The sequence below is a fragment of the Giraffa tippelskirchi genome, chromosome 6 (genome assembly GCF_054371585.1).
Source record: "Giraffa tippelskirchi isolate mGirTip1 chromosome 6, T2T-mGirTip1v1.2.pri, whole genome shotgun sequence".
NCBI classification, from domain to species: Eukaryota; Metazoa; Chordata; class Mammalia; order Artiodactyla; family Giraffidae; genus Giraffa; species Giraffa tippelskirchi.
This window is the reverse complement of record NC_137280.1, coordinates 97,991,624-98,015,430: the sequence shown is the minus strand read 5'-3', so window position 1 is coordinate 98,015,430 and position 23,807 is coordinate 97,991,624. Positions and strand designations below refer to the sequence as shown.

The 23,807-nt window shown below is 37.5% G+C and overlaps 1 protein-coding gene across 15 annotated transcripts in view; it reads left to right on the top strand.

Annotated features, from left to right (window-relative positions):
• Positions 1-23,807, top strand: part of RAD50 (RAD50 double strand break repair protein) — a 259,106-nt gene that overhangs the window by 200,670 nt on the left and 34,629 nt on the right. For all 15 annotated transcript variants that reach the window (XR_014056630.1, XR_014056633.1, XR_014056631.1 and 12 more), the window contains 11 exons: positions 2,030-2,158; positions 2,375-2,540; positions 4,294-4,487; positions 4,899-5,105; positions 6,174-6,356; positions 7,157-7,314; positions 13,488-13,663; positions 14,162-14,399; positions 18,323-18,512; positions 20,844-20,970; positions 21,615-21,808. Coding sequence is in view for 9 of the 15 variants with exons in the window: in XM_081500071.1 (XP_081356197.1) it covers positions 2,030-2,158; positions 2,375-2,540; positions 4,294-4,487; positions 4,899-5,105; positions 6,174-6,356; positions 7,157-7,314; positions 13,488-13,663; positions 14,162-14,399; positions 18,323-18,512; positions 20,844-20,970; positions 21,615-21,808 (1,962 nt within the window). In the remaining 6 variants the exon portion in view is untranslated. The remainder of the gene's footprint in view (positions 1-2,029; positions 2,159-2,374; positions 2,541-4,293; positions 4,488-4,898; positions 5,106-6,173; positions 6,357-7,156; positions 7,315-13,487; positions 13,664-14,161; positions 14,400-18,322; positions 18,513-20,843; positions 20,971-21,614; positions 21,809-23,807) is intronic.

Below are 23,807 nucleotides of genomic sequence, written 5' to 3'. Positions count from 1 at the left end.
AGAAAGGCTTGAAAGTAGCCAGAGGTTCTTAAGGTTTAAGGAAAGATGCTGTCTCCCAAGACTTCAGAGTGCAAGATAAAGCAGCAAATGCTCCAAAGCTGCAAGTTATACGGAAGACATAGCTAAGACCATGAATGAAGTTGGCTTCATTGTACAGTAGATTTTCACTGTAGCTGAAACAGCCTTATACTGATAGAAGATACCATCTAGGACTTTCATGGCTAGAGAGGAGAGGTCAGTGCATGGCCTCAGAGCTTCATAAGTCAGGCTGACTTGTTAGGGACTAACATAGCACGTGACTTTTAAGTGGAAGCCAGTACTCGTTGACCATTCTGAAAATCTTAAGAGCCCTTAAAAATTATGCTAAATCTACTATGCCTGCGTTCTATAAATGGAGCAACCTGGATGACAGTGTATCTATTCACAACGCAGTTCAGTGAATATTTTAAACCCATTGTTGAGATCTACTGCTCAGAAAAAAAATTTTTTTTCAAAATATCCATAATTTTGCTCATCAACCATGTATGTGGTCACCCAAGAATGCTGATGAGATGTACAATGAGATTTATGTTTTCATGTCTGCTAACATAGCATCCACTCTGCAGCTCATGGATCAAGAAGTCATTTTTCATTTTCATGTCTTTTTAAGAAATACATTTCATAAGGCTGTAGTTGCCATGGATAGTAATTCCAATGATGGATCTGGGTAAATTGAAAACTTTCTGGAAAGGATTTACCATTCTAGATGCCATGAAGAATATTCATGATTCATGGAAACAGATCAAAATATGAATGTTGTTTTCTTTTAAGACATAATACTATTGCACACTTCTACATGGTAGTGTAAACAACTTCTATATGCACTGTGAAGCCAAAAGATTTGTGTGACTTAGCTTTATTGCAATAATCACTTTATTGCAGTGGTCTGGAACTGAACCCACTTTGCCCGAGGTATCATAATGATTAGAGGGAATATATAGCAGCACTTAGTACAGTGTCTGCAATATAGCAAGCCTTCGATCGCTGATAGCTATGACAGTTATTGATAACTGTTTTTTACTCTCGTTCAGCTAACATACTAAACACTTGTTACATGTGCTGGGGAAGCATTGGTGAACAAAGTGAACGACATTTCTATGATGATAACACATTACCTGCTTATACATATATCATAAGATATGGTATTAGTGAAGTGACAGTTGCTGAGTCCTGTCCAGCTCTTTTCGACCCTGTGGACTACACAGTCCGTGGACTTCTCCAGGCCAGAATACTAGAATACTGGAGTTGGTAGTCGTTCCCTTCTCCAGGGGATCTTCCCAACCCAGGGATTGAACCCAGGTCTCCTGCATTGCAGGCAGATTCTTTACCAGCTGAGCCACCTTAGTATAATCTAGTAAATGACATTGAAGTTGAGGATGCGTTTTGGTACAGATATGAAAGCTTACAGTTGATATCCGTAAAGTGTTAGTTTAAAAAGTGTCTTAGAAGAGGAATTGGTCAGCCTGGAATTGTAGAGGAAAACACCAGAAGAATATCCCTAGCATCATCCAAGGAGGGAATTTTCTGAGCCAGGTCACCCATATTCCTAGGAGGTGAGGCAGCCAGCTGTTGCTAGAAGCAGGCCACTGAGATCATTTGTCACATTTCACTTGTGATGCAGCATGAGTTTCTAGTCTACTCAATAGTTCTAATTTCTTTTTTAATAAATAGTTATCCTTTTAAGGATTAAATTCTTAAAATGTGGTACTTTACATAATGTGACTCCAATTACCCAGTGAATGAATGATTTTTGTGAGAGGTGTTGAAGGTAGGGCATGGGCTTTGGAGTTAGAAGGGAGTTTATTTCCTTCTTTTCTTTATGAGCTATAAGGAGTTGCACAAGTTACTTAATGTCTAAAATCCTGGGTTTCTCTGTGCTCCCTTTATAGCAGTGTGACTAAGTGACTGGCCCTGGGACATGTTATTTATCTTCAGTTATTTGCAGTGTAAACTATAGTGGATTTTACTTACACAGGGTGTTTCTTTTCAGAATCGTCTAAAAGAAATTGAACAAAATCTCTCTAAAATAATGAGACTCGACAATGAAATTAAAGCTTTGGAAAGCCGAAAGAAGCAAATGGAAAAAGATAATAGTGAACTGGAACAGAAAATGGAAAAGGTTTGTGGTGGTAGAATTTTGTTCTACTTCAGAATTTTGAGATTATTGTAATGAACCTCATTTGATCCCATTTTGTCACTCATTTCCAAACATAGAAATCTTGATGTTTGTGTTACTTCCATGTTTATGTTAAAAGCAAGGGTATTGAATAAGCTCTGGTTCATATTTTGTACCTCAGTGTGATACCTTGTTATACTTTATCTTGGTTCTACACAGGTTTTTCAAGGGTCTGATGAGCAACTAAATGATTTATATCACAATCACCAGAGAACAGTAAGGGAGAAAGAAAGGAGATTAGTAGACTGTCAGCGTGAACTGGAAAAATTAAATAAAGAATCTAGGCTTCTCAATCAAGAAAAATCAGAACTACTTGTGGAACAGGGTAAGACAGTGTTTATTTGTTTTTTTTCTGTATTATAATATTATGAATTTTCTGTATGAATGATGAATCTCTAGGGAATTATTCCATGTGAAAAAAGTCAGTCTCAAAAGATTACGTATCATATGTTTCCATTTTATATGACATTTTGAAATACTAAAATTTTAGAAATCTAGAATAGATTAGTGATTGCCAGGGTTACCCAGTAAGAGGAAGAATGGGAGGAGGGTTAGCATGATTATGGTTTTATAATTTTATTTATTTATTTATTTTTGGCTGTGCTGGGTCCTCATTGCTGCACAGGCTTTTCTGTAGTTGCAGAGAGTAGAGGCTACTCTCTAGTTGTGGCGCCTGGGCTTCTCATTGAGGTGGCTTCTCTTACTGTAGAGCACAGGCTCTAGGACACGTGGGCTCAATAGTTGCAGTTCCCGGGCTCTGGAGAACTGGCTCAGTAGTTGTGGCACACAGGCTTAGTTGCTCCACAGCATGTGGGGTCTTCACAGATCAGGGATCAAACCCATGTCTCCTGCATTGGCAGGCTGATTCTCTACCACTGAGTCACTAGGGAAGCCCTGGTTATGGTTTTAAAAGAAAGAAGAGGGGTTCTTGTGGTATTTGAACTGTTCAATATCTTGACTGTCATAGTGAATGTAAGAACCAACACAGCTGATAAAATCATATAAAACTTGTACACACAGATACAATTTAAACTGGGGAAATAAAAGATTGATGGATTGTATTAGTGTCATTATCCTTATTGTGATATACTATAGTTTTGCAAAATTACTGAAAGATAACATATTTTTCTACTCAACAACAGTCTGACATCAGATGTGTAGGTTTTTCCACACCAAGCAATTTTCCAGTTATCAGTGGACACCAGGTGTCCTGTAATTTCATTCATTTCTGACATTCCTGGTCTGAAATTAGCACAGACCCCACAGATTAAGGACTCAGTCCCATGAGACTGTCCCTCACTTTACTTCAGATGCCACTCCCAAGTCCCAGGTTGTCTAGCACCTGTACTTCTGACCAACTGGCTATATAAATCAGCCGTTTCCACAACTCCTTTCTCAGGTTCAGTAATTTTCTATAACTCTTCCTAGAACTCAGGGAAACACTATTACCAGGTTATTAAGAGTAGAGCTCAGGAACAAACAGATGGAAGAGATGCGTAGGGCAAGATATGGGAGAGGGACATTGAGCTTCCATGCCTTCTCCACATGTGCGACTTGCCCAGCACCTGGATGGAAGCTCTTTGAGTGTCATTGCTTAGGGTTTTTATAAGTTGCATTAGGTAGGCCTGATTGATTAAGTCATTGGCCATTGGTGATTGAACTCAGACTTCAGCCCCTCCCCAGAAATGGGAGGGGTGGATATTGAAACTTCAGACTCTCGAATCACATAGTTGGTTTTTCTGATGACCAAGTCCCATCCTCCAAGAGTCACCTCATTAGAATAAACTCAAGTAAAGTTGAAAAGGGCTTACAGTGAATAACCAAAGATACTCTTCTCACCCCTATCACTGGGAAATTCTAAGAGTTTTTGGAGCTCTGTATCAATAACCAGGGACAAAACCAAATATGGATTTCTTACTGTATCTCAATAATATAGTTACCATTGGGGAAACTGAGCAAACGATATAAGAGATCTTGTTCTATTATTTTTTTTTTACAGTTGCATGTAATGTACAATTATCTTAATATTTTAAAAAAATCAACTGATAAAAGAATTACTATGATTATGTTTTTTAAAGGCCGTCTACAACTACAAGCAGATCGTCATCAGGAACATATGCGAGCTAGAGATTCATTAATTCAATCTTTGGCAACACAACTAGAATTGGATGGCTTTGAGCTTGGACCATTCAGTGAAAGACAGATAAAAAATTTTCACAAGCTTGTGAGAGAGAGGCAGGAAAAGGAAGCAGAAACTGCCAGCCGTCTGTTGGTAAATACTGTTATTTTCTTTTGTTTGTATCACATTGTCTAGTTGAATTGTTTTAATTTTGGGGTGGATCTTATTTTGTCATATTTTTGGATTAATGTTATCCATTAAAATTACCTATGAGGTAAAATTAAAACCTTTATGGAAGCAAATTTTGTAAAGTTTATAATTATAAAAGTACAAAGGAAATACAGAGCTATGTTTCTTATTTGATTTTAGGTAAAAATTCTTTTTAAAGCTAATTTTGAAGAAGTTTGTTCATAGTTAATCATCTCTGAGTGATGATCATTACATTTTTTATGCTTTTCTGTATTTTCCTCAAATTATATTACTTTTGCATCAAAGAAACTTTTCCTTAGTGGTGTTTTTTTTTTTGTGAAAAATTAATGCTTATGCTTCTTGCTATGTATTTAGAATGACTTTGCAGGAAAAGAAGCTCTGAAACAAAAACAAATAGATGAGATAAGGGATAAGAAAACTGGACTGGGAAGAATAATTGAGCTAAAGTCAGAAATCCTAACTAAGAAGCAGAATGAGCTGAAAAATGTGAAGTACGAATTACAGCAGTTGGAAGGCTCTTCAGACAGGATTCTTGAACTGGACCAGGAGCTCACAAAAGCTGTAAGATACTCTGTGTAATCCAATAATTTTAAGGTGTAAAATATTTGGATGTATTTTATCTTTTGCTAGTCCTAAGATTATGGCATTTTAATAAAAATGTCAACCTTGTCTATCAGTCTCCTATAAAATGAATTTATTTGACTGTCTTAATCACCCATCTCTAATCCTGAAACCTGGTATGCTGAAAATTAGAATCATCTAAGGAAGATTTAAAAAAAAATACTTAAGCTTAGATCTTAAATCTTCCAAATAAGTCTCTTAAGAGTGGAATGTGGAAATGTGTGTTCAAAACAGAACTGGGTGATTCTTACGAGTACCTTAGTTGAGAACCACTTGTCTCAGTTTAAAAAAAGTAGTATTTTCCCTCTAGGTTCCACACACTGTAGATACTGTGATTAAATATATGATTAGATATATGATTATTGCCATGTTACCACTTTTTCTGTGGTAGAAACTTTCTTAGCCCACTTCTTCCTTCTGTGAATTTCCAAAATTTCTTCTCCGTTCCTAATCTGTTCCCTTCCCTTGCATCTCTGTTAGCAAAATAAGCATCCTAAAACTTGGCAAATCCCCCCTTTAGGTCCCATCTTGATAATTTAAACGTTTCTTTTTGCTCCCAAACTTAACAGATAGCATATATTTTTGTCAGTTTAACTCTTGATCACAATATTGCTCTGTTGTGATGGAGAGATACTGGTCAGGGACCACGTCACATTTTCTGTATGCTAGGCGGTGTGTAGTTAGTTACATACTTCCTTGATAAATGCTTAATTATTAACCGAAGAGTCACTGAACTGTATACTAAGGCATATTTTCCTTAATTTTGCACTAATTTTCATTTTCACTCCTGTTTGACTCTTGCAGATTTATTTACTAAGTCTCTACTCTTATAGTAAGGTAACTTTGTAAGATATTTCTTAAAAAGTTTATTCCTTCTGTTTTTCTGTTGTTGGATGAAATCAAGCTAGTATTTTGACCATTCTGAGGAGTATCTGATTTCTAATACACTTTGCCATCATTTTAACCTGAAACGTATAAACCTATTCATTTGTTTGAATTACCAATAAGGAACGTGAGCTAAGCAAGGCTGAGAAAAACAGCAATGTAGAAACTCTAAAAACAGAAGTAATAAGCCTTCAAAATGAGAAAGCAGACCTAGACAGGTCCCTGCGTAAATTGGACCAGGAAATGGAGCAATTAAACCATCATACAGCAACACGTACCCAGATGGAGATGCTCACCAAAGACAAAGTATGACCTTTCTTTTTATTCTAATTATACTCTCTGGTGTTTAAAACAGTTTATCTTACATTCATAATTGTTATACTATGAAGTATTTAGTTGGTATTGGCTTTATGTTTTAAGGGTTAAGTGAGCTTTATGCTCTATAAAATAGACTTTCAGGCTTGAAAACTGTACTCTAATTACAAAAAATAACGGTACAAAAGTGTTTACACAAACACACGTACATTTCTATTAATTTTTATCATGTATCATTCAGAAATTTTTATCTTCCCAAGTGACTCAGTGGTAAAGAATCTGCCTTCCAGTGCAGGAGGCTCAAGAGACTCAGGTTCGATCGCTGGGTCGGGAAGATGCCCTGGAGAAGGGAATGGCAGTCTATTCCAGTCTTCTTCCATGGAGACTTCCATGGACCGAGGAGCCTGGCAGGCTAAAGTCCATGGGGTGGCAAAGAGTCAGACATGGCTGAGAGACTGAGCATACACGTACAGAAGTTTTAATTTTTGTGTCATCAGACCTGTTATTCTTTCCTCTAATACTGTAAGAAATTTTCAAGAGCTCCCTGGTGGCCAGGTATTATTGGGACTTTCACTGCCATGGTCCAGGTTCAGTCCTTGGTGAGGCAACTGAGATATCCCACAAGCTGCATAGCACAGCCAAAATTAAAAATGATTTTTTTTTCTTTTTCTCCTTGCATTTTCGGTTTTATTTTTAAGCCTAGAACTGTAATCAATCTAAAATTTGGTTTTATTCTTTATGTAATGTGGAGGTACTGAATTTTATTTTTAAAAGATTTTTTTTCCCTTTAGGCTGACAAAGATGAACAAATCAGAAAAATAAAATACAGGCATAGTGATGAATTAACTTCATTGTTAGGATATTTTCCCAACAAAAAACAGCTTGAAGACTGGCTTCATAGTAAATCAAAAGAAATTAATCAGACCAGGGACAGACTTGCCAAGTTGAAGTAAGTAGTTACAACATTTGAAGATATAATAGAAGTCTCTTATGTCATGCTTTCATTTTTAATTGTTTTGAAATCGTTTATTGTCATGAAATGGTATGGCTTATTAATTGATTTTGATTCTCCTATATTTTACGAATTAAGTAAAACGGCAACAGTGATTTGAGCTTCTTGTTCCTTAAAAGTTTTCAGAAATAAGAGAAAGAATTAAAATATTCCTCTGTAAAAAGTGAGACTTGAAAATATAAAACTCCTAAAAGGTAATGTGGGGACAAGTTTCATTATGTTGAAATTGGCAATGATTTCTTGGTTATGTCCCCAAAATCACAGGCAGCAGAAGCAAAACTAGACAGATGGGACTACATCATACTTAAAAACTGCTACACAATAGAAGGTAAAGGCATTCCACGTAATGGGAGAAAACGTTTGCAAATGATATATCTGTTTAGGTATGGTGGTGATTGTTCAGTCACTAAGTCATGTTCCACTCTTTGCAGTCCCATGGACTGCAGCATGCCAGGGTTCGCTGTCCTTCACTGTCTCCTGGACTTTGCTAAAACTCATGTCCATGGAGTTGGTGATGGCCGTCCAACTATCTCATCCTCTGTTGTCCCCTCCTCCTGCCTCCTGCCTTCAGTCTTTCCCTGCATCAGGGTCTTTTCCAGTGAGTTGCTCTTGGCATAAGGTGGCCAGAGTATTGGAGCTTCAGTTTCGGCATCAGTCCTTTCAATGAATATTCAAGGTTGATTTCCTTTAGAACTGACTGGTTTGATCTCCTTGCTGTCCAAGGGACTCTCAAGAGTTTTCTCTAGCGCCACATTTCAAAAGCATCAATTCTTCAGCACTCATCCTTCTTTATGGTCCAACTCTCACACCCATACATGACTGTTGGAAAAACTATGAAATGAAACGATGAAAGTTAATCAATTGTGTCCGAATCTTGGCGACCCCGTGGACTAGCCTGCCATGCTCCTCTGTCCTTGGAATTCTCCAGGCAAGAATACTGGAGCGGGTAGCCATTCCGTTCTCCAGGGGATCTTCTCAACCCATGAATTAAACTTGGGTCTCCTGCATTGCTGGCAGATTGTTAACTGTCTGAGCCACCAGGGAAAAACCAGTGTTGACTATATGGACCTTTGTCGGGAAAGTGATCTCTGCTTTTTAATACATTGTCTAGGTGACCATACCATCATGATTTATCTGGATCATTAAGACCTGTTTTTGTAGTTCTTCTGTGTATTCTAGACACCTCTTCTGCTTGTTAGGACCTTGCTGTTTCTGTCCTTAATTAAATGCCCACCTTTGCCTGAAATGTTCACTTGGTATCTCTAGTTTCCTTAAAGAGATCTGCAGTTTTTCCCATTCTGTTGTTTCCTTTTATATCTTTGCATTGTTCACCTAAGAAGGCTTTCTTATCTCTCCTTGATACTCTCTGGAACTGTGCATTCAGTTGGGAATATCTTTCCCTTTCTCCTTTGCCTTTTGTTTCTCTTTTCTCAGCTCCTCAGACAACCATTTTGTCTCCTTGCATTTCTTGTTCTTTGGGATAGTTGTGGTCACCGCTAGTGTTACAAACCTCTGTCCATAGTTCTTCAGGGACTCTGTCCACCAGATCTAATCCCTTGAATCTATTTGTCATCTCCACTCTATAATCATAAGGGATTTGATTTAGGTCATACCTGAAATGGTCTAGTGGTTTTCCCTGCTTTTTTCAATTTAAGTCTGAATTTTGCAATAAGGAGTTCATGATCTGAGCCACAGTCAGCTCCAGGTCTTGTTTTTGGTGACTGTATAGAGCTTCTCCATCTTCAGCTGCAAAGGATATAATCAATCTGATTTCGGTATTGACCATCTGGTGATGTCCATGTGTATAGTCGTCTCTTGTGTTGTTGGAAGACGGTGTTTGCTATGACCAGTGCGTTCTCTTGGCAAAACTCCATTATTTTTTGCCCTGGTTCATTTTGTACTCCAAGGTCAAACTTGCTTGTTACTCCAGGTGTCTCTTCACTTCCTAGTTTTGCATTCCAATCCCCTATGAAGAAAAGGACATCTTTTTTTGGTTTTAGTTCTAGAAGGTCTTGTAGGTCTTCATAGAACTGTATGACTTCAGCTTCTTTGGCATTAGTGGTTGGGGCACAGACTTGGATTACAGTGATATTGAATGGTTTGCCTTGGAAACAAACCGAGGTCCTTCTGTTGTTTTTGAGATTGCACCCAAGTACTGCACTGATGCAAAGAGCTGACTCATTAGAAAAGACCCTGATGCTGGGAAAAATTGAGGGCATGAGGAGAAGGGGGTGACAGAGGATGAGATGGTCAGATGACATCATTGACTTGATGGACATGAGTGTGAGCAAACTCTGGGAGATGGTGAAAGACAGGGAAGCTTGGCATGCTGCAGTCCATGGAGTTGCAAAGAGTCAGATATGACTGAGCAACTGAACACCAACATAACTGCATTTTTGACTCTCTTGTTGACTATGAGAGCTGCTCCATTTCTTCTAAGGGATTCTTGCCCACAGTAGTAGATATAATGGTCATCTGAGTTAAATTTGCTCGTTCCTATCCATTTTAGTTCACTGTTTCCTAAAGTGTCGATGTTCACTCTTGCCATCTCCTGCTTGACCATGTCCAATTTACTTTGATTCATGGACCTAACATTCCAGGTTCCTATGCAATATTGTTCTTTACTGCATCGGGCTTTACTTTCACCACCAGATACATCCACAGCTGAGCTCATTTCCACTTTGGTCCAGCCTCTTCATTCTTTCTAGAGCTGTTATCTTCACTATTCCCCAGTAGTATATTGGACCCCTATCAACCTGGTGGGCTTATCTTCCAGTGTCATATCTTTTTGCCTTTTCCATGAACAATATGAACAGTATGATTAAGGGTTAATATCCAGAATATATAAAGAACTCCTACAATTTGGTAATGAAAAAACAAATACCCAAATTAAAAAATGTCAAAGGATTTGAAGAACAATTTCTCCAATAGATATACAACTAGCCAACAAGCATATAAAAAGATACTCAGAATTGCTAATCATTAAGGAAATGCAAATCAAAAATATGGTGATATATCACTCCATACAAGTCAGGATGACAGTTATCAAAACAATAGGAAATACAGTAGTGTGTTATAATAACCTATAATAGAAAATGGAAGAGTAATATGTATATAACAGAATCACTTTGCTGTGCAGCTAACACTAACACATTGTAAATCAACTATACTTCAGTTAAATAAAAGAAGTTTTTAGAAAACCCAGAAAACAAGTGTTGGTAAGGATGTTGAGAAATTGGAACTCGGTGCACTATTCGTGGGAATGTAAAATGGTGCAGTTACTATAGAAAACCTTGGAGGTTCTTCAAAAATTAGGAAAAGAATAACCAGATGATCGAGCAGTTCCACTTGTGGGTATATATTCAAATGAAAACATGATCTCAAGGAAATATTTGTTAGTCCATGTTCACTGCAGCATTATTCACAATAGCCAACAGGTGGAAGCAACCTGAATGCTTATTGATGGATGAATAGATTAATAAAATTTGGTGTATGTATAATGGAATATTATTTATCTTTGTAAAAGAAGGAAATCCTTCTGTATGTTGATGAACCTTGAGGATATTAAGTGAAGTATACTAGTCACAAAAAGTACTACATGGTTCCACTTAAATGAAGTATTCAAAGTTGTCAAACTCTTAGATACAGAAAGTATATATGTTGGAGGTTCAGAGTAGCCAGAGGATGGGGGCGGGGTGGGGTGGGGTGTGTTGTTCAGTGGGTATAGAGTTCAGTTTTGTAAGATGAAAAAGCTTTAAAGATCTGTTACACAAAAATGTGCATACAGTTAACACCACCATGCTGTACAATTTAAAATGGGTAAGGTGTTAAATTTTCTTTTTTCTACAGTTTAAAAAAAGTGATCAATTTTTTCAAATATCACCTTGAGTGGTGTTTAGCTAGAAGGGTCAAAAATCCCACACATTTTTGAGGAAGATGGTGAATTTGGCTATGTTAAATTTGTATTTCTTGTGGAAATGTCTGTTAGGGAATAAAATACTGGAGTTTGAGATTTAGTAGATTGGAAGTTGTTGCTTTGCAAATGATATTGGCGTCAGTAGTACATGTCAACTTGGAGTTATTCAAAGAGAAGAGAAAGAATTGTAGTCAGATTCCTGGAAAACACCAACATTTAAACTGTTGGCAAGCAAAGGAAGAGGAGCAAGAGAACCAAATGCCCAGGGAGCCAGGATGAGAGCAAAAGAGGAGTGTTGTCTGGTTTGCCTTGAGAAAATATTCTTCCAAGGAGGATCCCAAATGTACGTGGTACTATTAAAATAGTGATCTTAAGGAGCAGTGCTCAATGGCTAGGATGGTGAAAGCATCATCTGCATGTTATTTTTTTTCCAAATTTTTACTGCAACTCACAATGGAAAGTATCAAGATGAGGCACGTGTGCACTCAGGCATATTTATCTGAAACAAATTTCTTAAAATAGTACCAATACTAACTATGCTCATTCCACTCCAATATATTCTACATAGTATGTTCAGTTTTTCAAAATATGCTGAATATGATAAATTAAATTGATTACATGACTTACCTAATGTATCAAAACCTGTAAATTGAAAACCCCTGATTTGTATGGCCACAGAGGCTGGCTAGGATGATATTTAAGACTTGGAGTGAAAATTAATTGTACTAGTGAGCAAAGACTTTGATGAATGAGAGGGAATGAGTGATCACGTTGTAAAAATTGGTTTGGTCAAGACATTTGTTCAGTATTTCCTCTAAGATGGCTCTGGTAGCACTAGTTGTCTTTACCTTCATTCAGAGCAATTTTGTTAGATTGTATTGTGACAGCTGTCCTATCAGCATGCTTTTTAAAATAAATAAATAAATAAAACGTCCCCAAATTAGTGAATTTTGTGTAGACATTTTAGTATTGAAGATGAAAGAGAAAAGCAACATTTTCACATATTATGCTTTATTATTTCAAGAAAAGTAAAAATGCAACTGAAACACAAAAAAAGATTTGTGCCATATATAGAGAAGGTACTCTGGTTGAAAACAGTCAATGCTATGCCATGTGGGATGTAGCTGACATACTCAAAATATCCACATCAAGCTCTGAAAATCATTTGCACCAGCTTGGTTGTGTTAATCGATTTAATGTTTGGCTTCCACATAAATTGAGTGAAAAAAACCTTCTTGACCATATTTCCACATACAGTTCTCTACTTAAACATAACAAAAAGTTCCATTTTTAAAAGAAATTGTGACAGGCAATGAAAAGTGGATACTGTACAATAATGTGGAATGGAAGAGATCGTGGGTCAAGGAAAGTGAACACCACCAACCACACACCAAAGACCAATCTTCATCCAGAGAAGTTGATATTGTGTATATGGTGGGATTGGAAGTGAGTCGTCTACTATTAACTCCAAAAAACTGAACAATTCCAACAAGTACAGCTGCAAATTAGACCAACTGAAATTCTCTTAATGGAAAAAATGTCAGTTCTTTGGAAGACTGCAAAAGGCACCTGGAACAACTAGTTCTTTGCTCAAAAAGATAAAAAGGTTTTGGAAGATGGAATTACGAGTTGCCTAGAAAATGGCAGAAGGTAGTGGAACAAAACAGTGAATACATTGTTCAGTAAAGTTCTTGGTGGAAATGAAAAATGTGTCTTTTATTTTTACTTTAAAACCAAAGGAACCTTTTGGCCAACTCATTGGATGACAGCAACAAGGAGGGAACAAAGGAAGCATTTTTTACTGGAGGGACTGAAAGTACAGCTTTGGAAGGGTTCACACCGAGTTAAGTGAACGCTCTCCTTTTTTCTAATCTCCCTCCAGTAGGTCTGTGAAGCATATTCTTCTTGCTAAGGTTCTTAATGCCAGATCTAAGATTATAATCCCTCCTCAAACCAAGCAGAGTTCTGTCTGTACACATTTTTCTGGGAGCAGGTGTCTGACCAGAGTGAGTCAGTGTACTATAGGAGTAGAGTGTAGGCAGGAATGGACTGTTGCCATGACTTCTAAAAAAAAAAAGCACTTGGTCACAGCAGACTTTTGTAGTATTTTCTGGCAGAGTTTGTCCTGTATCTGTCTTCACACTTTGAATTGATTTCTCATATTTTGAAATTGTAATCTATTTTCTTGTTTTAGCAAGGAACTAGCTTCAGCTGAGCAAAATAAAAATCATATAAATATTGAGCTAAAAAGGAAGGAAGAGCAGTTGTCCAGCTATGAAGACAAACTGTTTGATGTCTGTGGTAGCCAGGATTTTGAAAGTGACTTGGACAGACTTAAAGAAGAAATTGAAAAATCGTCAAAACAACGAGGTAAGTTACCTTCTTTATGTTATCAGGGCATTTTCATGTTTTTGAATTTTTGTTCACAGGTAGCTATTAAGGATGGGAGATTTAAAAACTTGGTGCTGGAGCAAGGTGGCTCAAGTTTCAATTCTGGTTCTACAACCTACTTGGTGTATGACTTTGGACAGATGACTGAAACTTTTTATACTTCAGATTCATTACCTGAGGACATAATTGCCTAGGATGTTGGGGAGGAGTAAATGAGATTATAGTGTCTGGCACATAACACGCTCTATAAGTTTTATTATACTTTTTGTGTTACCAGAAAATGATTTATATAAATCTGAATGTATTGTGCCCTTGAGAAGATTTAAATGTCAGAATTTTTATTTCTTTAGTAGTGTGTTTATAAAGCAAGAAGAGTATCATGTATTTACAGAAAAGGATAGAAATATATTAACAAAACCATATTTTATATGCATCTCACTGAGAATATATATATATATATATATGTTTTTTAAATAGCCATGTTGGCTGGAGCTACGGCAGTTTATTCCCAATTCATTACTCAGTTGACGGATGAAAACCAGTCATGTTGCCCTGTCTGTCAGAGAGGTTTTCAGACAGAAGCCGAATTACAAGAAGTCATCAGTGATTTACAGTCCAAGCTGAGGCTTGCTCCAGATAAGCTCAAGTCGACAGAATCAGAGCTAAAGAAAAAAGAAAAGCGGCGTGATGAAATGCTGGGACTAGTGCCCATGAGGTGAGAATAGCAATTTCCCGTTACCATGCCTGTATAGCAGCACTGTAGGAAATACCTGTCTACCTCCTAGCATAGGGTGGGTATTCAGTAAGCAAGAGTTGAATGAATAAAGGTTAAAGTCAGGAATCTAAGCCAGGATGTTCCTCTCCTGTTTATTTATGTGATAAGAAAGAATCATTTTGTTTCCAAATAAGTTTGTTTCTTAAACTACTCACAGGATGGATACATTCTTTACTCTGTGTGAGTGTGTGTGTGTGTGTTTCATTCCTGAGACTTGGGTTGAGGGCAGAAATTTTAAAATCTAAGTTTTCAGACTATTTGCTGATGTGTCACTTTCTAAACTCAGCAGAAGAATTAAAGTACTGGAAAGCACCCCCTTAAGAGACAAATTTTAAACTTTACTTATGTTTTTCTCACTTCCAGAAAGAATGAAGTATAGATGATTTCTATTGTTTATTTTTCCCTCTCTTCTATAAGAAATCCAGATGATGGTCTATTTATAAATAAAATCAAGTCAGAGAGTATGTGAAGATTGCCTTGGTATTTCCCAGAACTAGAGCACAAAAATGGTCACAGAGACCAATAAGACATGACCTTCATGGAGCTGATGATCTTTGTAAGGAAAAAACCTCTCAGAATTACATATAGAAAGCTAGACTTGATAAAAACTTAATTGGTTCAAACAAATGCATTAGTTAGGAAGAAAGAAGCCAGTGGACTACAGAATGAGAGTAGAATTTTGAGGGAAGGAGGAGGAATGTAAAGCATAGAAAAGTTGATTTGACTCATTTAAGAGAAGGAAAGGGGAGAGGGAAATTAGACCAGTGTGTATAAAGGACAGGGAAGAGTGGGACATGTGCTGCAGTAAAAACATTATCTGGAGTTTGAGAACTTATTTGTAGTGACTGATTCCCATAAGTAGGGAAGACAGAGCTGCATTATGTTCATTCCTAGTTACAGCTCTGTCTTTTAGGTGCTGGGGAGCCATCCTCAGGGATCTAATGAAAAATGTGTCTTAGGAAAATTAATCTAATGTTAATACATTGAATGGATGAAAGTGAGAAAACTTTAAAAGCGAAAAATGAGGAGGGTATGTTGACTTGGAAAACTGAAGAGAAGTGTGAGGAAAAGGAGAAGGAAAGATGCAAGATGTGCTTTGTGGTAGCCAGCCTGTAAGATGGTCCCCAGTGATCCTTGCCTCCTGGTATTCACATTCTTGCATAGTTGTCTCTCATGTTCCAGGATGGGTTCCAGGATGTGTAACCAGTAAAATACAACAGAAGTGATCACATGCTCCTTCAAGGATCAGGTTATATAAGACACTATAGCTTCCTGCTCTCCTTTTCTTTCTCTTGGATCTGGGGGAAGCCAGCTGCTGTGTTGTGAGCAGCCCTGTGGAGGGACCCACTTGGTGAGGACCTGAGGCCTTTGAACAACCACATGAGTGAGTGTACCATTTGGAAGCAGATTCTCCAGCAGTAATACCTTCAGATGACTGCAGCTCACAGCTTGACCGCACCTTCAGTAACACACCCTGAGTCACAAATACCCAGATAGTAGCTAATCCTCCTATCTGTGGGAAATAAGTGCTATTGTGTTTTAAGCTGCTAAGTTTTGGGGTGTTGTGTTATGTAGCAATAGATAACTAATCATCAAGAATAAAAACCAGATCATTAGGGGCTACAGAGAGCATGTCATATGGAGACAAAAGCAATAATTTGAGAATGAAAAGGAATAAGGCGCAGGATCTTAAAAAGAAAGACATCTAGTGAAAGATAAAATTAGAAGCTGGTAGAAAGTACATGTAGTTCTGTGTCAAACTGATAAATTATGAAGAGCAGAAATCAACACTATTAATATTTTAGGACCCTTGCCAACACAGTTCCCCTTGTCAGAGTAAGGTACATATCTTATTCATTGTTGTGCCTCCATAATTCTTTGTGTTTTGTAAGTTTGGTAACTAGTTGCTGAATGAATGAGAACTGTAGTAACTGTAGTTCCGTGTGTTTATTGCTGCATAACAAACCCCCCTCAGAACTTGGTCTCACAACAATGCTTTATTATGATCTTCCGTGGTTCTGTGGGATAATTGGGCTTAACTAAGTAGTTCTTATTTGAGGTATTTCAAATGTTGGCTGCAGTCATTTCAAGGCTTTACTGGCCTGGACATTCAGTATAGTTCACTCATATGACTGCTGATGCTGCTGACTGTTGGCTGGGAGCTCATCTGAGGCTCTGCTGGCCTGGGCATTCAGGATGGTTCACTCATATGGTTGGCGGTGATGCTGACTGTTGGCCACGGGCTTACCTGGGGTATCACACAGAATGCCTTCATATGGCTTCCACCTGTGTCTTGGGCTTTTGGCAGCGTAGTGGCTTGATTACCATAGAAAGTATTCTAAGAGCAAATGTGTTAAGGCCTGGGCCCAGAAACTGTCCTAGTGTTACTTCTGCTGTTTTTTATTGATCATAGTGTTACTGCTATTTTTTTACATAGACCACGTCTATGTGTGTGTATGCAAATGTAAAAATGGGGTTAAAATTTAATGGATGCCTGTAGTTCTCCACAAAGATGACCTAGTCAAGTGAATCATTGATTGTCATTAGGCTGTTGTAACTTTGTCACCTTTTAGGTAGTGGGCACATAACTTAAGACAAACTTCTGGTCCATAACATCAGGAAATGTGAGCATGAATTATTCGTAATCTGAATACGTTCATATTTATTCAGGAAAGTTTTTCATTGCAAAAGATTACAGGTCTTTTGTCACCACAGATTGGTTGATTGGCATTTCTTGGTCATAGTGTGGACTTTTAAAAAATCATTAAGTAATAACAGTGTAATAGCTAATGCTTGAGTTTCTAGTTTATTATAAGATTCTCATTAGAAATCAGTTTAATTTATCATACTAATTTGATTTTGATTAAGAATTTAAAACTTTTCTGAAATAAGCTTAATAGCTTTTTATTTTTCAGATTAAATACAAGTTTTGTTGTTTCCGAGGTATTGACAAAAACAGGTTTGGGGCCAGTACCTGCCACAGGGGTGATAACTCATTGGCTAGAGTAGCAGTAGTAAAGTGGATTTAACAGCTTTTGTACCATAAACCCATGTAGCATTTGGCTGAATAGTTTTCCTCCTTCCTTCCTCTTTTCTTCCATCCTTCATTTTTTTAATGTTTAAAGTTTTTATTTTAAAAGTTTTAAACTTTTAAAACTTTTTATTTTGTAATTTTACACTTAAAGAAAATTTACAAAGATAGTACAGAGAGTTCACATATATCCTTCACCCTGTTTCTCCTGATGTTCACAATTTATGTTACCATAATATGGCTATCAAAATCAAGAAATAAACTTTGATATAATTCTATTAAACTATGAACCACATTGAATTTTAGTAGTCTTTCTGTTAATATCCCTTTTCTGTTTCAGGATCCAACTTAGGATCTCCACATTGCGTGTATTATCCTTGTTATTAATATTTACCCTTAGGCTCTTGTGTGGTCTACCATAGTTCTTTGTCTTTCATGGTCTTGACAATTCTGATGAGTATGGTCTGGTAATTTGTAAAATATCCTTCAGTTACCAGACAGCATGGTAAAATTGTTGCTATCAAGATTTCTCAATAGGTACTAAAATCAGTGGACAAAGGTTTGAGGAAAAACAATGTTTATATTGTCTTCAGTATATTTCTCCTAGATATTTACTGATTACATAGAGAAAAATAGTAACTTTACAATGGATAAATCTGGCTGACACTGTCTTTACTAAGTAAGAGGAACATACTGACATCATGTGCCCACTAAAGATGCCCTGAGAAGGATACAACATCACTTCTATGGTATTCTTGCCAAAAATATATAACCTCCATCTCCTTATGAAGAAACATTACATTGCTTATTTTGAATTGTGTTTTCTGTGAAGGCAAAGCATAATTGATTTGAAGGAGAAGGAAATACCAGAATTAAGAAACAAACTGCAGAATGTGAACAGAGACATACAGCGCCTCAAGAATGACATAGAAGAACAGGAAACACTCTTGGGTGCAATCATACCTGAGGAAGAAAGTGCTAAAGTTTGTCTGACAGATGTTACAATTATGGAGAGGCTCCAGGTACAGTTACTGCAGTTTAACGCAGAATAAAACTTGTTTCATGGTGGTTTGAAAATGACATGTGAGTGTTTAAGTAGCTAGTTTTCTGGTACAGATTGTGTTTAGAGTTCCCTATTCTGAATTTTAGGTAGTTTCAGGGAGTAACTGCTTAACTTACATTTCTGAGTTTAGTTCTTTTTATCCATAAGTTACGAGAATTATGTTTATTTTTCTAGTCTGCTTCCTTTAATTTGCATCCTCAGTTGGGTCTGACTCATTGTGGCCCCATGGACTGTAGTGCACCAGGTTCCTCTCCATGGGAATTTTTTTCAGGCAAGAATACTGGAGCGGATTCCCATTTCCTTCTCCACAGATCTTCCCGACTCAGGGATCAGACCCGCGTCTCTTATGTTTCCTGCATTGGCAGGCAGATTCTTTACCACTGAGACACCTGGGAAGGTGCCTTTTATTTTCATCATTTAAATTAACTTAAGCATAAAATTAAGAGACTAGAGAGCTCTTCAAGAAAATTAGAGATACCAGGGGAACATTTCATGCAAAGATGGGCACAATAATGGACAGAAATGGTGTGGACCTAACAGAAGCAGAAGATATTAAGAAGAGGTGTCAAGAATACACAGAAGAAGTATACAAAAAAAGATCTTCATGACCCAGATAATGACAATGGTGTGATCACTCAGCTAGAGCCAGACATCCTGGAATGTGAAGTCGAGTGGGCCTTAGAAAGCTTCACTATAAACAAAGCTAGTGGAGGTAATGGAATTCCAGTTGAGCTGTTTCAACTCCTAAAAGATCATTCTGTGAAAGTGCTGCACTTAATATGCCAACAAATTGGGAAAACTCAGCAGTGGCCACAGGACTGGGAAAGGTCAGTTTTCATTCCAATCCCAAGGAAAGGCAATACCAAAGAACATTCAAACTACTGCACAATTGCACTCATCTCACATGCTAGCAAAGTAATGCTCAAGATTCTCCAAGCCAGGCTTCAATAGTACATGAACTGTGAACTTCCAGATGTTCAAACTGGATTTAGAAAAGGCAGAGGAACCAGAGATCAAATTGCCAACATCCCCTGGATCATCGAAAAAGCAAGAGAATTCCAGAAAAACATCTACTTCTGCTTTATTGACTGTGCCAAAGTCTTTGACTGTGTGGATCACAACAAACTGTGGAAAATTCTTAAAGAGATGGGAATAGCAGACCACCTTACCTGCCTCCTGAGAAATCTGTATGCAGGTCAAGAAGCAACAGTTAGAACCGGCCATGGAACAATGGACGGTTGTATACTGTCACCCTGCTTATTTAACTTATATACAGATTACATCATGAGAAATTCTGGGCTAGATGAAGCACAAGCTGGAATCAAGATCGCCAGGAGAAATATCAATAACCTCAGATAAGCATATGACACCACCCTTAAGGCAGAAAGCAAAGAAGAACTAAAGAGCCTCTTGATGAAAGTGAAACAGTAAAAAAGCTGGCTTAAAACTCAACATACAGAAAACTAAGATCATGGCATCCGTTCCTATCACTTCATGGCTAATAGATGGAGAAACAGTGAGAGACCTTGGGCTCCAAAATCACTGCAGATGGTGACTGCAGCCATGAAATTAAAAGATGCTTACTCCTTGGAAGAAAAGCTATGACCAACCTAGACAGCATATTAAAAAGCAGAGACATTACATTGCTGACAAAGGTCTGTATAGTCAAAGCTGTGGTTTTTCCAGTATTCATGTATGAATGCAAGAGTTGGACTATAAAGAAAGCTGAGTGCAGAAGAATGGATGCTTTTAAACTGTGGTGTTGGAGAAGACTCTTGAGAGTCCCTTGGACTGCAAGGAGCTCAAACCAGTCAATCTTAAAAGGAAATCAGTCCTGAATATTCATTGGAAGGACTGATGCTGAACCTGAAACTCTAGTACCTTGGCCACCTGATGTGAAGAACTGATTCATTGGAAAAGACCCTGATGCTGGGAAAGATTGAAGGCGGGAGGATAAGGGGACGACAGAGGATGAGATGATTGGATGGCATCACCAACTCGATGGATATGAGTTTGAGCAAGCTCCAGGTATTAGTGATGGACAGGGAAGCCTGGCATGCTGCAGTTCATGGAGTTGCAAAGAGTTAGGTACGACTGAGCAACGGAACTGACTGACTGAAGCATAAAATTAATTTCATTTTTATCGTATTAAAATTTGTTAAAATTATATCTGAGAACAGTTACAAATTAGATTTTTAAAAGTAATTAAAAGCAGGTAATTTTTTAAGATTTTGAATAATGATAATGCCTTAAGTTTCCTAAAGGAAATAACTTTTGATTTACTCTTAAGATGGAACTAAAAGATGTTGAAAGAAAAATTGCACAGCAGGCAGCTAAACTCCAAGGACTAGATTTGGATCGAAGTGTTCAGCAAGTAAACCAGGAAAAACAAGAAAAACAACACAAACTAGATACAGGTAATAGAGTGTGTTTCCTTGTAAAGACTTCAACATTCCGAGCATATGGTTTTTACCATTAATTTTATAACTATTATGTGGACAGGGAACAGTCTTCCAGTCCACGGTATAGTCACTTTCTTTTCTCAAAAGCATCACTTCTCCTCTGTTTCCTTTCTTTACAGAACAGACTTTAAATACTGGAACTTTTGAATAATTAGTAATAGATGGAAAGTGAAAGTCACTCAGTCATGTCCATCTCTTTGAGACTGCATGGACTGTGAAGTCCATGGATTTCTCCTGGCCAGAATACTGGAGTGGGTAGCATTTCCCTTCTCCAGGGGATTTTCCCAACCCAGGGAATGAACCCATGTCTCCTGCATTGCAGGCGGATTCTTTACCAGCTGAGCCACAAGGGTAGCCCAAATAATAGATAAGCTGTTCTCTTTCTCAGTCATACCTGCCCTGTGAGCTCACCCATGGGTGTTGGGACAGCAAGTGGGTTTGGGAGCTGGATAGATTGTTCTGGCATTTTTCTTGCAGTGGGTGGGACCCACAGAAACTCAGTCTTTGTGAATGCCACAGACCTATAAACTGGAAAGATGTTGCTTATAGTATTTTCTGTGCCCTTCCATTAATCACTGTATGGATGTGTTCTCATGCAGTTTCTAGTAAGATAGAATTGAACCGTAAGCTTATACAGGACCAGCAGGATCAGATTCAACTCCTAAAAAGCACAACAAATGAACTTAAATCCGAGAAACTTCAGATATCCACTAATTTACAACGTCGTCAGCAGCTAGAGGAACAGACTGTAGAATTATCCACTGAAGTTCAGTCCTTACACAGAGAAATAAAGGTAAAAACATTCATATGTATTTGTTTTTTCAAATTAGTTCAGATATATGAAATCTTTTGGGGACAATGGCCAAAGTATGGTTATTGTGAGAATCAAATCAAAATGGTATACAGAACTTGTACTAATAGTAAAGACTTCTGGGAGAAGCTTTACTGGCCATAATAAGAAAGAACTGGCTGCCTGGTTAAGTAGTAAATTTCCTATTACTGGAGATGGTCTGGTGGTGGCTGCTAACTCCGTATAAGGATTCCTACTTGTATTGGAGATTTGTCTTATCTAAAAATCCTACATGGATGGCAGACACTGCCTCTCAGACATAGCACTTTTCTTTGATTCCAGATGTAATTTCAGCGTACTCCCCGCTACAATCAGCAGGCACTGAGTTGACACATGGAATGGAACCTAATTGGCATCTCTCATCTAGTTTATAATCAAACCTAAGTAAAAAGTGAAAGTGAGAGTCGCTCGGCCATGTCCGACTCTAGGCGACCCCACGGACTATACAGTCCATGGAATGCTCCAGGCTAGAATACTGGAGTGGGTAGCTGTTCCCTTCTCCAGGGGATCTTCCCAATCCAGGGATCAGACTCAGGTCTCATGTGTTGCAGGTGGATTCTTTACCAGCTGAACCACCAGGGAAGCCCCAAATCAAACCTAAGACTCAGCCAATTAAATTTTTGAACAATTTTAGAAAAAATAGTCTTATCTAGGTTTATAACTATGCACATTCAGTAAGAACTAAGTATATTACTGAATCTGTTGTTACTATAAATGTTTCTTAAGTAGTTTTAGATTACAGAATGTCAGAGGCTTAGAGTATAGTATAAATAGTAGTACTACCTTACTTTTTTATTTTTTTACTGCTTAAAAAACTCTGTCACATTTAAACTATTGTATCTCATTTTGTATTCAGTGTATCATTTTGATAAATGTGACTAAACTTCCTTCTTATAGAAAAAGAAGTTGAGACTTCCAGATATCCCATGATTTGTCCAAGTTCATACAGTTAGTAGGAGGCAGAGTTAATTTACTGGTGTATATCTTATGATGTGTAAGACATTTGACTTCCTACCACACCAAACCACTTCCTAATATAAAATATACCGACACTGAACTAATTCTGAATAATTGTTTCTACCTTTATGAATTCACTAGGTACTTCAGGATCTTTTGAGGATCATGGTTTTGAACAGCGGTTATTATATTATGCTATAGAGATGTCGCAAGGCCAAATGATGTGGACTTCTGATTAAAATAGTTTTTTGAAAACCCCTTTCTTTCCAAAATAAGTCAGAAACACCTACATCAGTGTACTAGTATGATTTAATTACTATAAAATATCTACTTAGCTTCAGCAAGCTAAGCTTAATGTCAAAAGTTCCTTTATGATCATATTTCCATCTATGAAAGAAAGAACTGGACTGAAAGAGCTTTCCTATTCTTCAGTTACACAGAGCTGATATGGACCCCTACAAACTCAGGAAAATTTATATCTGAAGCCACATGCTCGTCTAATTGGAAGCACATGGCATAGGTTAAGAATCAAGTCAGTGATCTAAAGAGAAATTATACAAATGAACTTACAAAACAGAAGGAGACTCACAGTCTTAGAGAAAGAACTTATGGTTGCTGGGGAGGGATGAGGGAAAGGGATGATTAGAGAGTTTGAGATATACATATACACATTACTATATTTTAAATGGATAACCAGCAAGGACCTACTGTGTAGCACATAGAACTCTGTTCAATGTTATATGGCAGCCTGGATAGGAGAGGAGTTTGGGGGAGAATGGATACATGTGTATGTATGTCTCAGTCCCTTCCCTGTTCATCTGAAACTATCACAACATTGTTAACTGGCTATACCCCAAGACAAAACTAACATTTTGAAAAGAAAAAAGAATCAAGTCAATATAGCATATATACTTGCTGGACACAGTATAGCATAGTGTCTAAAAGAGTGACCCTGGAGTTGAATGAGATTTGAATCCTGGCTCCT